General features: G+C 37.8%; 2 protein-coding genes across 3 annotated transcripts in view; both read left to right on the forward strand.

The window, feature by feature from the left end:
- The first annotated feature begins 3,858 nt into the window (after nucleotides 1–3,858).
- C4bpb (complement component 4 binding protein beta) lies at nucleotides 3,859–11,206 on the forward strand. Its single transcript, XM_046452151.2, has 6 exons — nucleotides 3,859–4,117; nucleotides 4,697–4,867; nucleotides 5,913–6,089; nucleotides 9,022–9,112; nucleotides 10,280–10,394; nucleotides 11,009–11,206. The coding sequence occupies exons 1-6, from the start codon at nucleotides 4,057–4,059 to the stop codon at nucleotides 11,138–11,140; spliced, it is 747 nt and encodes a 248-aa protein (XP_046308107.1). The 5' UTR covers nucleotides 3,859–4,056; the 3' UTR covers nucleotides 11,141–11,206.
- Nucleotides 11,207–15,316: 4,110 nt separating this feature from the next.
- Nucleotides 15,317–16,490, forward strand: part of C4bpa (complement component 4 binding protein alpha) — a 29,925-nt gene continuing 28,751 nt past the window's right edge. For both annotated transcript variants that reach the window (XM_046452152.2, XM_046452153.2), the window contains exon 1: nucleotides 15,317–15,495. The gene's annotated coding sequence lies outside the window, so the exon portion shown is untranslated. The remainder of the gene's footprint in view (nucleotides 15,496–16,490) is intronic.

Raw genomic sequence — 16,490 nt, forward strand, 5'->3', positions numbered from 1 at the left:
TATCTTTATCAAGTTCCACTAGCATTTCAGAGGGATATCAATGGGATTGTTACAGCCAGGCATTGTTGGTATTCTAGGCATTTATTTATTCAACAAATATTTCATGACTGCCTGTTGGTTGATAGGCCATGGATCAAAGTGCCTGCTTTTTTTCTAAAATTTATTATTGAAAAGTAAAAAGTTAACAGCAAGTCTGTAGCTCATCCCTCCCTCTGGGAATTATTTCCCCTTCATGAATAACCTTGAGTAAAACCATTATTAGATAATAGTTAAGTAAATTGGTATGGTAAAAGAACTTGGTGCATTGTTCTTGGGATAAGTAGTATCAGACAAAAAAAATTCATAAGAAGAATAAAATTATAGCATTTGATGATAAATGGATGGACCCAGAGAATATCACACTAAGTGAAATAAGCCAGACTCAGAAAGCATTTCCAAATTCTCTTAATTCAAAGATTCTTTGGACAGAATGAAAATTATTTATGAATTTTCCAAGTTTGGAACTAAGTGAGAGATAGTGGTTGTAAGCTTTGATAAATGTGTTGGACTTTGATATGGGTGTGCTCTCAAGGGTATAATTTCCTTGGAAAGATCTTTAGTCACTTGTAATTTAATCAGCCGTCAAGCCATCCTTGGTCAAAGGCTGCAATCATTCTCTTCCATTTACAGATAGGTCATTGAACACCCTATTAAAAGACATCCCTTGGTACTGTTGAAATGTTTGTCAAAGCCAGTATCTCAGAGCAAGGTAAAAGGTAAGATTTGTAACAGTGAAGGCACAAGAAATATACCATACTATTTTTACTATTTTTATATGTCACCAGTAACACAGATATCAGGATTAGAAAATGACTTCAGAGAGTGCTCTGCGTTGTATGATGGCTATTGGTTGCTTTCTCATGTTGCTTTATTATACCATGTTAAACCTTTCCAGGGATTTTACTAGGGACCCAACTGTAAGGAGGCTCAACTTTGAGGCTACTAGCTTGCCTTTGTTGGTGACAAAACTCCACTGGCTCTTCTTGTGGCAGTCTGGCAATAGCCCATTCCCAAACTTTATGTTCTCTAAGCATAGTCTGCACCATTGACCTACATTCATTCTCTTCAGTTCATTTGAGAATTTAACAAGCCAAGTAAAAAGGTAGACACTTACAGGTTTTACATACAGTTCCCAGAAAAAGGTAGACACTTACGGGTTTTGCTTACAGTTTAGAGGGGTCATGACCTGAAACCCATCCTTGGGTCTCAGGGTAGGAAACCAAGAGTTTGCTCTCCTTTGACATGGTAAAATACGTGTACTCAGATGGCATCCATTTATCTCTAATTCTAAGTTCCAGAAAGCTTTGAAAACCAAGTTTTCTTCTAACCCATGTGACAGTAAAATTAGACTTGAACTTTGTGAGGATATTTACAGTCTCTATATATCCCATTTAGTGTGAATATTATATTTCATGAAGTAATATTAGAGTAAGACAATAGTATAAGCAATATGAACTCTATAAGGTCCTCAGAGTCATGCATCTAAAGTAAGCCATTAAGATGAAAAGGTATTTACAATTATTTTCTGTAGTATGTGCTCTATTTTATGTTCGTATTTATGTAGGACTAAGCCAGATTTTCTTTCCCTTTTTAATCTTTTATTGTACAAACTCACACATATGTATATATAAAACTCTATGTAAGACACTGAAGAACATGTATTCCTCGAGAAGGAGAATATGTGGTATGTTAAAAACTATTCAAAACTTGGACTTAGGCAAAAAAGAGATCTCTAGAATAAAATTTCAGTGAGTTACTGGGCACTTTTTTTTTAGCAGACCCCCTAGGGATTATCAATTCCTTAGGATATGCAAGTTTGATTTTTTTATTATTCTTTTACAACCCTCTAAGAAGTTAGTTTGTAGCATGGATGAAAATGTGAATTACTCTTATCTGAGAACAATGCAAATGATTCATGATCAGAACAAAGCAAGTGAGTTTTGTCCATTTTGTTTCAATTAATTTCCATCAGTGTACAAAAGTCAATTCAAAATTGTATTGTTCTATAGGACATTAACTAGTTTTACATCTATTGAAATAGAATGCTTTTGACTATATAAATCTCTATTTCTCAAATTCTTCTCTGAACCAGTTAAAGCATCTTTAATGACATTAATACATCATCTGCAATGACATGTTAATGAATTAGTGAATTCATTTTATATTGTACAAGTGTCATTTTTAACTTTGAAAATCATTCAAAGTGCTTTTACATAATAATTGAGAAAAGATAAGATGAATTAAATAAGCAAAATACAGTACATGATAATCAGTATGCATTTGATTTGATGGCTCAGTAGAGTTTCTAGATAACTATATTCTTTATATTTATTCCAACATTGCTTATTTCATTTTTTTTTTGAGACAGGATCTTGCTTAATTGCTGAGGCCTCAAACTTGAGATTCTTTTGCCTCAGCTCCTGAGCAGCTAAGATTATAGGCATGCACCACCACACCCAGCCCTGCATTGATTTTATTCATTTAGCAGACAATTCTGCTTTGCAATATGGGGTACAAAGGTATACAATACAAATGAGGCACAAACCCTTTTCTAGAATGGTTAACAGTTTAGTGTTGAAGTGTAGATGAAGGAAAAAACCTCTACCCTCTTAAACTCAGTAGCTGTGAACTGAGAATTAAACTGAAAAAAGACTGATTAGCAGAAAGAAAAGAATAAGAATTTATGCAACTCAAATATGTGTGGGAGAGCTAAGTAGCTCAAAGGAGTGGTTAGAATTGGGGGTTTATATGTCATCTTAATAGGTAAAGTGGTGGAAGAGAAAAGTACTTACAGGAAAAGTAATTACAGATAACCTTTTGTAATGATAAATGGGTTTTCAGGAGAACAAACAAGAGATAAGAAATTTTGTAATAATGTTTGTCCATGTAGGTATGAGTGGTCTGTATGCTTCAAGGCCATAAAACTCCCTTAGAGAAGAATTTGGGATAGACTTTATTTGCATTCTCTCTTCTGGGAGTAGATCTACATTTAGGAGGAATTTACGTCTACCTCATTTTCCAGAAGTTGCTGCTTTTAGTGGGATAAGGGGAAACTCCAAGAAAGGTTAATTTCCCCTGCATATGTTGAATCTGAAACGTCTTCAGCTTAAAATAACTTTATACTGAAGTGGCATATTTGGGAGTGGCAATTCTAAACTCCTTCAAGAGAAGAATATAAACAGATCATTACAGAGTAATAATAATGTATGGAGAATAACATTCAAGACGTTACTGTGTCCTTAGATGCTTTATGTTTATTATTTTATTAAAACCTAAAATTTGGTAGAATTTCATAGGAATTTTATCCCAATTTTATAATTAGAGCACAGAGAACCAACTAGTGTTACAACAGTTGTGAACAAGATGCTAAAGAATCGCAAAGCAATGTATTGTGCTTTTCTTTCCTAAAGAAAGAAACCAAAACATTCCTCTCACCTCTCTTCATTCATTTGGTTAACTGATCTCAGGCCATATCCTGCCCCAGGAAGAGCCACAGAGTGGGAATAGTCTTGGCAAAGGAGGCAAAGCTGTCAATGCAGGATTTAGGAGCTCTCAGATTTGGAATTAGGACTATCGTGGAGGGATAGAGACAGGTAAGGTCAGTTTGCTTTCTTGAGCTTTGTCTTCAGTGTTGCTTTACAGCCTTTGAAAATCTGGTGTTTGGGAGAAGGGGAGGAAGTGGCACAGAACATTGGCTCCTATCTGGGAATGTATCATTGATTGGCACCCAGTCTCCACCCCCAGTGCTAGAGAGTTGCAGAAGGTGGACTGTAAACACTGGCAAATATTGAGACATCAAGGTCATGGCAAGATTATTTGGCCCACATCTGTTGGGGAGGAATAAACCTCAGTTGAAAAGGACTGGAACATCTCTGAAACTGGCTGCTAAAACTGGCAGCTCTTTAACCAGCTTTGTGTTTTTGCAAGGCCCCTACCCATACCAACTTTCTTACTGCTCTTATTTCCTGTGGCAGGGGATATATATATGTACATATTTGTCGAGTAATTGATCGCCAGATGTTTTATCGGCTCGTGTGCTGTCTTGTACCAGTCATGTGGTTGATTTCTGCCTTAGATGGTATGTATGCTTTCTTTAAACTCAGCTTACAAGGCACTTAATCTCAGATTTAGGGTTATAAGGCATTCTGTCTAGGGTTTTGGCGAAATTTACACTTGTGAGATTTGTTTCCAAAATAATATTTGTTTGAAAAATAAAATTTACATTTATGATATCAAAAAATATCAAGTTACTTCACCTAATGCTCCATATTCATGTGAGCTTACTGTGTATTTAAGGATGACTCTGCTTTCTGAAGTGGGTGGTTACCCTTGACTTTCCTCTCCTATTCTGGGAGCAAAACTAGTACCAATGTCAAAATTCTGAGAGGTTATATTTGTTATAAACTCCAGAATTTCTACTTGGGAAGGGAATTGTTTGTGTAGTAGATAACTTATGGCTGAATTTGAGTGGAATGCCTGATATCCTTTTGGAAATATAACTTTGGAAATCTTGAGAAAGGGAGGGGCAGGCATGTATGTGGATATGGAAGAGTACAAGCTATCAGGACCAATAATCCTGCAAAAAGACACGGACACAGGGATCTAGAGGGGCTTCCTCGTAGTGCGTGATATGCCAATTTGTTTTTTCTTTCAACAGAGAGCTGTCTAGAACTTCCCCCAGTGAACAACAGCATATTTATTGTAAAGGAGGTGGAAGGACAGATGCTGGGGACTTACGTTTGTATCAAGGGCTACCACCTGGTAGGAAAGAAAACCTTTCTTTGCAATGCCTCTGAGGGATGGAATGCCTCCACCACTGAGTGTCGCTGTGAGTTGGCTGACTCTGCTTCTTTGCCCATATTGTCATCTGGCTATATTCTTTTACATTCTCATTCCTGTTGTCTAGCTAAAACTTTATTTTTTAAAAAAAATCTCAATTTCTAGGTATGCCCTTTTAAAGTAGCATAGTGGTGGAATGTCTCTGGGAAGACACAAGATCAACTCTTGCTGGGTATTAATTTAGTTGCATTAATAGAATCAATTATTCCTACAGCTAGGAAAAAGGTTTTCTCTTCATTTTTATTTTGTTTTATCTTCTTGGTGCTGAGGATAAAATCCAGGGCATAGCACATGCTAAGTAAATGCTTCACCACTGAGCAACACCCTCAGCCCTTGAAATTTTTTTTCATACACTAAAACTACTTTGTTTTTCATTGTAATGTATTTAATATTGTACTGCTTTAAAAACTGCTTTAAAAAATAATATAGGAAAATATATACAAAGTCAGAAAGGTCAAGTTAACATAGATACTCATTCACAGCTTCATCAGTTACCAATACATGGCCACACCTTTTTCATTTATATACTTACTTTATTATTTTGAAGTAAAAACATCATATTTTATATTTCACTCCTCATATGTTTTGAACTGGGAAAAATTTATGCTGTCTGTATACCTATACCAATATTTTTATCCTTCATTTACATGAAGAAATTCACATCCCTCTGCACTTTCTCCTGTTTTTCCACACCATGGGAAGAAAAAAAATAAAACAAACAAACAAAAAAATGAGCCTAGTGCTGGCTGGATGAAAGGGAAGGCAAGATTTGCTTAAAACATAGGCCCAAGAATTTTGAGGAACGCTTAACAGGATAATGAATATACTATTGGTGATTTCTAGTTATGTGCTTCATTGTGTTTAGCAAATTCAATTGCTGATTCATGTCATTCTTATGCTTAGCCAAGACCATTTCTGCCCTATTTATCAAAACCTGTATTGATATGATTTGCTGTTTTTTTTCACTGGTGTCTGAGAAGGTCAAGAATTTGCTGGGACAGGCTATTTAGATCACTGTCAGTTTTCTTCTTCAGTGGGCCACTGTCCTGACCCTGTGCTGGTGAATGGTGAAATTCAGTTCTTCAGGCCTGTGAATATAAGAGACAAAATCACATTTAAGTGCAATGACCACTACATCCTCCAGGGCAGCAGTTGGAGCCAGTGCTTAGAGAACCACACCTGGTCACCTCCCTTTCCCATCTGCAAGAGTAGTAAGTACCAGAGAAATCACCGGGAATCCCAAACATCCTGATTAGCACACTGTCACCCTAGTCATTCCCATATCCCTGCAATGATTTCCTCTTTTTTTTTTTTTTTTTTTTGCATCTGGGAATAGGATTAGATCTAGCCAACAGTCAAGAAATAAACTGAGCTCACAGAAACAAATCTCAAGTGATATTCCAATGAAATGAATGGCATCCAAACAAGGGCTCTTTCTAAGATCAAGTATGATTTAGTGTTTTTATTTGAAAAAACTACACAAAACAGACAGGGAAAAGACCATGAGTCATTCATTGCAAAATTATATATAACAGGTGAAAGTCCCGCTTTGTATCAGCAAAATTCAAACCTCTCAGAGGTATTAAGTTGGATGTATTTATTCCATGTCTTGTTCTTTCTCCCTCCCCCCCCCCCGCCCCCTTCCTTCCTTTCTTTTCTTTTATGTAGTACTAGGGATTGGGCTCCAGGGGACTCTACTGCAGAGCCACACCCCACCATGATTATTTTTTTCTGAATTGCCCAGGCTGGCCTGGATCCTCCTTGCCTCTTTCTCTTGAACCTCAGGGAACTGGAAATTAAAATTAGATACAAATATCTTACTAATCATATTAGCAAAAAAGAAAAAGTTAATTTCATCTAATATTACTCACAATATGAGTAATGGCCACTTATGTCAGTGAGATGTAATATTACACTCTTCGTATGTGACTTCTGTATCTACTAAGATAATAAATGGAGAAGAGCTTAAAGCACATACTTCATGAGCTATCTTATGCGGGCACTTGGGAGTACCCAGAACATGCTTTTGTACCACATCATGTATGTAATATAGCTTGACATGGGTTTGTAGTATTTCCTCATTTCTTCCAAATCTTTTACTCTTTTAATTTAGAAGTTTCTGCCCTGGCTCCCACATATAGCATCGTTTTTTGTGTTACTTAATTGCTCAGATCTTGGAGGAGCTCCTTAGGTCCCTGTAAAGCACATTATTTTGTGTTTAGATCTCAGATCAACATCATCTCCTTCGGTTCAAAACTGAACTTTTTAAAAGTTACCAGAACCCTCTCTAAACTGGAATTCCTCCATCAACTCATGGGAATCCTTTTTTATTTTCTCTGTACAGTCTTTGAACTCAGTCTTTTAGTTTTTACAAATTCTTTTAAAAACTTCAAGTAATACAATATAGAAAATAGAAGGAAAAAAATCATTACCTACAAGCCTATGGCGTAGGGGAGGTTGGAGATAAGCATTAGGAAAATCTTGATATATTATTTACAGACCGTTTTTTTTTTTTTTTTTTTTTGTCTGTGCATGTTTGTGTGTGACTGTTTTACAAAAATTGTGTTATATTGAGACCAGGGCAAAGGACAGGTAGCTGATTATCAAAGAAAAGGAAATGGGTAGATAGCACTCCCCATCACCCTATTGCTAACAGCCTCTGGGGGAGGGAAAGAATCATACTTTCCAACACAAGCAGTCACCTCTTGGGTGACTCTCTTCCTGCCCTTTTGGCCACTTGTGGTCACGTAGGCAGAGTGGGAGGAGGGGACATGAGGAAAGAAAACCTGAAATCTATAAGAGAGGCAAGACACCCCTACTCCCTTGAGTACCAGCCCTGGACACCCTCCTCGCCAGAGGAGTCTCTCTCTCTCTGTTCTGTTTCTTAAGTAAATTTTAATTTTTGCTCTTGCCTAGGCATTTCTTGGGTGTTTAATCTTCAACATGAGGGAACAAGGACCTATCCTGATTTTCAAAACCGGTTTATATTATACATGCTTTTTAAATAATTTTCTGATTTTACTCAAGCTGTTTATTTTCAAGACCTTTAATATACCTTTTGTTCAGCCTTTAATTTTGATCACCAAGTTTAGCCTCATGCAATCTCAGAACTGAAAAAGACATTATAAATAACCTTATACATAATAATATTTAACCTAATTATCTTAAAATATTAGAAGTTTAAGATAATTCGAAATTATCTTGTTATATTAGAGGCTGAGCCCAGCCTTATGTCCCATGTCTGTAATATCAGTGACTTGGGAGACTGAGATAGGAGGATCCCAAGCTTGAAGCCAACCTAGTGAGACCCTGTATCAAAATGAAAAATAAATAAAATAAAAGGGGCCTGGGATGTAGTTCAGTAGTAAAGAACCCCTGGGCTCCATCCCCAGTACCAACAGAAAGATAGATCGATAAACAAACAAACAAATAAATAAAATATTAGAAATGGAGAGGGCCAAAATGATTTTTTTCATGCCAGGGAGTTTCTTTTCTGCCACTGAAAGAGACAGAATCGAATCGAATTTCACCACTCCTAATGTGTCATTTCCAGTTCTATAGACCTGTCCTCTTCAGCAGGTGTCAGCCCCATGGAGCTCACATCCTTCATCTCCTGTCTCAAGTTACTTCTGCCCTCACCTAGGGTCTAATTTTTATTTTCTTGTGCATTAACAAATAGCATCTCTACAACTTAAATTTCTTTTCCTTGAGCTCCTGCCAGTTAGAAAGTACTCCAGAATCCCTCACAATTCAGGGGATGAACCTGGGGAGGGCTTTTCCCCATGTACAGATCTGATCTTGTTTCTTTGTGGCACAGGCATTGACCCCAGGGGCACTCAACCCTTGTTCCCCCACTTCCCCACTACTACCTTTTTAAAACATTTGAGACAGGGTCTTCCTAAATTTCCCATGAACTGACAGTCCTGCCGCAGCCTCCCTTCTGAGACATGGGGATGACAGGTGTGCTACGGGCTGGCTGAGAAATCTGACTTTGATGAGAAGGGAGTGAATGGAGAGCAAGTCCCCAGGTCCCTCTGTACTGCTCTGGAGATGGCAGGTGCTGGCCTAGGCCGCTTGTGCGGGGTGGTTTGCACTCAGCATCACTGAATCTCACCACTGTCCTCTGGGACTCCTTTTCCTCAGGAGACAGTGGCCCTCATGGGGATATATCTCACGGATATTGTGAAGGAGGAAATTCCGACTCAGGGTCTACCAGTTCTTCCTGTGGGGAGAGGTAAGCGCGGACAGCCTTTGAATATGAAATCTTGCTCTTGGGCAGAATTGTTTGAGGAATGACCCAGTCTGTGTCCAGCTAGACCCCTGACAACCTCCTGCTTTAGGATTCTGGGCTCATTCCGATTTTGAGAACTGCGTTAGCTCATTGTGGTCCTTCTCCAACCCCTGGAAAGCAAACTGATCCTGTTAGAATATCTTATGTATCCTCTTGAAAGTACCATTTTTTCCATCTCAGTTTTTTAAATGTTTTGGGCAGAGAGCCATGGTGTATGCCTATAATCCCAGCAGCTCAAGAGCCTGAGCTATTCGGATCGTGAGTTCAAAGTCAGCCTCAGCAACAGTGAGGCACTAAGCAACTCAGTGAGACCCTGTCTCCAAATAAAATACAAAATTGGGCTGGGGATGTGGCTCAGTAGTTGAGTACCCTGAGTTCAATCCCCACACTGCCCCCACCCCCCGCAAAAGTATGTTTTTCTAAGGAATCAAAGAACAAAAAAAGAAATTAAAAAAAAAAACCACAGAAGTTCAAAAATATAAATATTTAGGGGATAGACCTTGAAGCATTCCTAATTGCAGTCTAGCCTCAGTTTACACTGCCAGACTCCCACCTGATGGGTTGCCTAGCCTTTTCTTTTCCTTGTTTTATTCTTAATGAGTCACGTGGCTTCACTGGCAATTCAGTTCCATTGGACTTCCTTGGACTTTGAAGTCTACTTTTATATTTTTCTGATTAAAAGCTACCGCTACTCATTAGCCCATTCACTAAGATTTTTTTGAGGAGTATCTCTAACTTTCTACTGCTTTCCAGAGCTTACATGGCAGATGCCTTATTAGTTTATAGAATGATTAGCTACTTCTTCCCTCACTCTCCTTACCCAAAAACTCTGTGCAGGAATACACTAATTCAGAATTTCTCACCTCTCTGTTTTATGGGTGTCAACTCATCCCATGGATCCTCCCACTCTGCTTCCACCACCACCACCCCCAGGAGAATGGTTTTACTTTATAAACTGTTTTGTAATAATGAGATAAGCATGCATTAAGGCTTGGGGCCGTAATGGGGCAGGGAGGTGGATTCTATCACAGCCTGAAATACAACTACCCAGGTAGCCTCAGTTACTCTATTTTGAAGGTGAAAGGGCTAAATGTTCTAACTTCGGTTCAGGAACCACCCAGAGGGCCCACAGAAGCAGCTGGGCATTGATGGGGACCCGGGAAGTGTACTTACCTATGAGAGGATCCACAAACCATGTTTACAGACTGGGTTTGAGAAGGCATTGGTAAGTGGGGGCCGTTGTTTGTCTTATTCACAGTTGTGTCTCTGGGGCTTGGCCATTGTTTCTGGTTCATGTTCAGTTAATATCTTTTCAATTTGGTATAATGTTTTTGAATGGGTGGGCCTTGGCCTGACTATAGAAGGGGCCTCATAAACCACTGATTCACATTTCAATATAAGGACATTTCCATTTACCACCTTCATCACAAATACCTCATAAAGCCCTCATAAATACCTCATAATAATGGTAGGCATTATTGTCTCATGTGCTTTATAGAACAAGGTTCTTAAACTTAATGCCTGAGATTTGTAAGTACTACTCTGAAGAGGCTCTAAACTTCTTCTAGACTGCAACAAACGCTGAACAATTTGTTTTCCTTGAGATTCTTCTGTTAGACCATATTTATTACTGTGGAAATATTAAAATATTTTTATTAGGACAGAAAGTGTAAATTATTCATCATGTTGAAGGCCCAGATCCCACCTGAGCTCCATGGTTTTGACTCCTATCCCCATTCAGGGACCTTCTTGTTGCTTCCTGACTTCAGGGTGTAGAGCTGGATCTCACTCTATCAATTAAAACTTCAAAATAATTTGTTTTTTCACCTTGCCTTTCAGGAGAATAAGAACCCTTGCAGTGCCATAGAGAAATTTATGAAAAGATTGAAGGAAAGTGGTTTAACAATAGAAGAATTAAAATCTTCTCTGGAGATGAAAAAAGCTGAGTTGGAGGCAAAACTATTGTTGTAATGCAATAGCTGAGTAGACTGGTAATACAAATTTACTTATGAATAAATTTTCCTCTTGGTTCTGAAACTGGTATCAGTTTGTCTCTTATTGGGTTGAAATGCAACTTCATAGAAGGCAACTGCAAATGTATAATATACTGCATGTGTCTCTGTGTGTTTGTCTGTGCAAATTGTCATACTTAGAATGTGAAAAGACCAAGTGTGGTTGTTATCTGTTTAAGACAACATTTGGCACCACTTTGATGGACTGTGGAGAATTTAATTTCCTGTCTGCAAGGAGAAAGAGGAAGCTGGGATCTCAACTAAGACTGGGCTTCATATGAGACATGAATTATGAGCCAAAAATTAACCTCAAATAACCCAAAATTTATGAGGCAAAAATTAACCTCTTATTCTGAAAACATAGGGTCAGAACAGTTATATCCTTAAAATGACCCATTCAGACAGATGTAGAGTTAGGACCCCAGCTCTATGCTACATCAGTTTTATGAAGCCAGATTTCTTGATCTTCTTCAATAATATTGCTTACTGCCTTTTGGATGGAACCCAGTCTTGCATTACCAGGAGGTTTGAGACAATGCAACACAAGTGAATATATTTTCTTCTTTTTTAGAGGATAGAAGAAATAAGAATCCTGAGGCTTTCCATCACAATGTCATATTGAGCTGACACTATAGCCTTCTCCCATCCCTCAGCCTGACCCCCACTGTAGCACACAAGAAATCTGGATAAATTAAAGCCAAAATACTTGAGAGAGCTTGAAATAATGGAAAATCTCCAGGTGAAGTTACAAAGGAGAATAAGGACTCTTAAGTATCTTAGAGTATTTTAGTAGACACAAGACCAGTGGATTTAAGACAATATTTCAGGCTAGTAAAAATGAAGTAAATACTTTTCAGAGATCACTGTGCTGTGAGAGTACAGAAAAAGATCATTTCTGTCTGGGAAGAAAATTGTTAAGGAATATATTATAGTTATTTCGGCCTTTAAAAGTAAGAGAGACAAAAAGTAAGGAGGAGGATGTTTTGAGTGGAAATAAGTTTTTTAAAATGGAGCAAGAGAGCCATAAGTTTTTAAATCAAGTAAGTACACCGTTAGGATTAATCTAACTGTAGCAAATGATTTTCATTCGAAGGTATTTATTATATTATTGTCTCTAATAACTATACTAGCAAGACCTTGTAAGTATTTGTCCAATTTTAGGAAAATATTTCACAATGTATAATAGATCCAATGTTATGTATCATTTTACAGTTATAATTATAAAGTAGTAGAAAATCTTGAAAATGTAATCTCAAGTAAAAATAGAATAATAATAATAAATAACATGATTATATTTATGTAAGACCTCCATTCTTGTGGCAAAGGACTGGACTATAATATACATAGATGAAAACTATTGTCTTAAAATGTTGAAATTATAGGCATTTATTCTCTTAAAGTACTTTAATGTTTTAAAATGAATTTTTTATAATATATTATATATTAAAAGCACTGTACAGAGGCAGGAAAGATGATTAGGAAACACTACGCAGTCTAAGTTGGCCTGAATTAAGCATGGGAAGTGGTAAGAGAAAAGACTGGAAAGATCAGTTAAAGATAGTTCAGAAGGTTTTGAATGGCACATTAAAGAATTTATTTTTTTTAGGCAATGAGTAGACATAGAAGACTTTCAAGTAAGGAAATAATAAGGACAGAGCATAGAAGAAGATTTTTCTCACAATTGTATATAGTATTGATTGAAGCAGAAAAAAAAATTGAGACTGAGAAACCAAAAAATGTGCTACTGCAATGGTCACCAGTTATGGTTTGAGTATGCCCCAAAGTTCATATGTTAGAAACTTAATCAACCCCCAGTGTGGCAGTGATGAGAGGTGGAATCTCTAAGAGGTGATTAGGTTATGAAAGCAGAGCCCTAATGAATGGATTGATATTATTGAATTACTTATTGCAGGGGTGGTTTCCTGATAGAAGAATGAGTTCTTCCCCTTTTCCTTTTCCTCTATCCCTGTGCTCTCTTGCCTTCCACCTTCCTCCATGAGATGATGTAACAAGAAGGCCCTTGTCAGGTGCCTCCCAAACTGTAAGACATAAATATCTCTTCTTAATAAAGTACCCTTTCTAAGGCATTCTGTTATAGCAACAGAAAGCAGACTAAGATATCCACAAAGAGACAATGATAACCTGAACTGGTTTGACAGTAGCAGAAGTGAAAAGGAAGTAGCAGAAACGAGAAGCATTTTGAAACTCATATCATTCAGCTTGTTAATTGATGGAACGTTGGAGCATTAAGGGAAAAAAAAGGAGTTCAAAGTTGAACTTGAAATTCTGTGCAAGAATCTAGATTAAAGTTGGGATCACAAGGTGAAACTGATGGACAGTAAACAAGATATTTTGGATGTGCTGAGTGTGAGGTATATTGGAATATGTTCAATGGGCAACAACAAAAAAAACAATAAAAGTATGGAGTTTAGCAGAGGAATCAAAGATAAAGGTGTAGGATGGGATAATTCTCTCATTGGAAATAGAGTTGTGAGAGTAGGTAAATTTATTCAAATGGTGGAAAGAAAAAAAAATTAAAGGGGCATGGAATGTTTCCACACTTAGAAATGAAGAGGAGGAAAAGGAAATAACAATAACTGAGAAAAGGATATTAGTAAGATAAGAGAATCAGGAAAATTTGGGGTAGTAGAGGTCAAAAGAGAAGAAAGGTTTAGAAAGGAAACTGTCACCACTGTCAGAGCTACAGAGAAATTATAAGAAATAAAATAAAGAAATTTTGGATTTGGAGATAAGGACATGCCCCAGAGAAGTGTGTGGGTCTGAGGGTGGGTGGAAGTCAGATGGGAAGGCAAAATGGGGAGTGATTGATGAGAAAGAGTAGGCAGAAGGTACAGGTCCCACTTCTGAGAAGTGCAGCATCACACTAAAGAAGGAAAATGGAATTGGAGGTTTGGGCAAGATGGCGGGAGTAGGATGAGAGACACAGTAAAAATGAGAAGAAAAGAAGAAGTCATTCTCTGAATCAGGAGTGACTAGGAGAGAAAATTGGACATGGATGGGGCTAATGTAGAATGATTTTAGTAAAGTGGGAAGCAAGATGATCTGCTGAGAACACGACAATTTGGTGACCTGGATAGAAAAATTTGCAGCCATTACAGTGGAAAGCAGGATGTGTTGGACAATGGTATTTTGGAGACCCAACTTAAAAGATGCCATTTTCTCCAATTTCACCCTCCTGTTGCACAGACCATATTCTCCCTCTACACTCGTGCTTGTCATCTCTCACCTCTGTGATAGAGCAGGGTCTTCTTTCCCTCTAATATCCTTCTCATCTTCCTCTAATACCTTCTACCTCACCAAGTCTGTTCTAAATCTCATGTCTTCCATCAACACCTCCTTGATGAACTCAACCTCTGTGGTTAACTACTCCTTTTCAGAAGTCTTTGTGGCACTTTCAGTATTTTTTATGGAAAATTTTGCACTCTTAGAAAAACTACTTACAAAAGCTGTCCTTTGTGGACACAACTCTGAAGCTTTAGGGTGAATAGAGTAACTGGACAAAGTCAGAGCTTGGGGTAGCTTCCTAGATCTAAGTGATAGTAAACATAGCTAGCCCCTGATTGCATTCTTCTGAATAGCCATCAGTGACAGACCAGCTTCTGGTCTTTAGGTGTCCAATATATCATAGTAATGGTGGTGGGGGTGGTAGTTGACATTTGTTGAGCTCCAAGTATGTTCCAGTATGTTCCAGGCATTTAGCACATAGCAAGAACTCAATGAATGTTTGAGAAATTCTCCACCTTTCACTTTGCCTTGGGATAGGATGGAGGACAGTGCAAGGCAAGACCCTCAGTCCCCAGAGAGCCTCTTGATTTCATGTCATGGAAACTAGATCATTTTGATGAAGCTTGTCTGAACCCTGCTGTATCCAAGGTTTCCAGATAGCTGGATTGCATCTTGCATAACCTTGTGTTTATGAAAAGAGAGAGAAGGAATTCTGGCATCATATTCAAATTACCTTCTTCACTTAGGGGAAATGGTTGGCAAAGGAGAAAATAAATGATTGCAACACGGTATCGAGAATGAGGGCTAGTAAAGAGGAGGGAGTTTAGGTAAATATTGCTGCTCTATTTCTGCTGTTAATCATTCACAGGGCCAGGGGAGAATTTCTGCTCATCCATCTTCATTCAACAATCCCTGACCAGCCAGCTACATGTCTGGAATTCAGGGACTTTTTGGTGAAGCAATTGCTAGTCAACTTTGGGATATTATGATAGACCCTAATCTTGGAAAGATCTAGGACTATAGAGATCAAGACTCCATCAGAGCCTTCTTCTTCCTCTGCTATTAAAGGTGAGTGGACTACTGAACACTTGGGGGATCTAGGGAGTAAGGTTGATGGTTTGACCCTGTAGAGAGTGCAGGACTGGAACAATAAGACAGATAAAAACTCAACAGTGTTTTCAGCAGAAATCTTTGCAAAAGTATTGCATGAAGGGTGTTTGATTTGAAAAGTACCTTTAACCTGTTCTGAGCCTAGATTTTTAAAATTATAAATGGGGGAATAGTAATAATGTATGTTAATAAAGCAAAAAAGTAGTGTAAGACAATATTGCTCATGCTATTTTATCTAAGAGCTGGGTTTGTCTGTTGATTCTTCATCATCTCCTCACAAAGAGGAGTGGAGGCAAGAAGCCAATCTGACTTCCCAAGTGGAACTGTAAGAGACCTGGTTTTTATCGTCCGTACTCTGAAAATTGGTGCAATTTCATTAGAATGAAATTAGATTTTATTAACTTCTTCAAATTTCCATTGCTGACAGTAAAGTCCTTTAGATTTGGTAATGGAAGACATTGGTCAGCCTCCCAGCTAGTTTTCTCCCTCACTTTCCAAATTTGGCAATGTTGATTAGCCTTCCTTCTTGTAAGTCTCTTCTCCCTTGGTTGGACAGGGCACCATACTGTTTTGGTCCTCATTTTACTTATGTCTTTGCTGACTCTTATACTGTCCCTAAATATGGTGCTACTAGGAGAATGAAAAGTAGAGCATACGGAAGTGACAGAAGCATCCAATAAGGTCTGCATTCAACTTAGAGGTACCTTTGACTGTAATATGAGCAAAGAAGGAAGACGTTGACAGAGAGATAAAGAGGTTCCAGGAATGGTGGGGTGTGGAAGCAAGTTCTTTCTGAAGTTTGTAAACAATGTGAGAGCCCAGTGTAAGGAAGGAGACTCTGCCTGAGACTAGGGACAAATATTATCTTTCTCCAGAGGCAATCTGAATTTATTTATTTATTTATTTTAATGAATTCTTTTTTTAATATTTATTTTTTAGTTGTAGTTGGACAC

The sequence above is a fragment of the Marmota monax genome, unplaced genomic scaffold (genome assembly GCF_021218885.2).
Source record: "Marmota monax isolate L192 unplaced genomic scaffold, Marmota_monax_Labrador192_F-V1.1 WCK01_AAM20220418_F8-fsc00105, whole genome shotgun sequence".
NCBI classification, from domain to species: Eukaryota; Metazoa; Chordata; class Mammalia; order Rodentia; family Sciuridae; genus Marmota; species Marmota monax.

Coding starts and splice junctions, on each gene's coding strand:
- C4bpb (XM_046452151.2), top strand. CDS start 4,057: ATGTTTTATCGGCTCGTGTGCTGTCTTGTACCAGTCATGTGGTTGATT. Junction 4,118..4,696: donor GTTGATTTCTGCCTTAGATG/GTATGTATGCTT, acceptor TTCTTTCAACAG/AGAGCTGTCTAGAACTTCCC. Junction 6,090..9,021: donor CTTTCCCATCTGCAAGAGTA/GTAAGTACCAGA, acceptor CCTTTTCCTCAG/GAGACAGTGGCCCTCATGGG.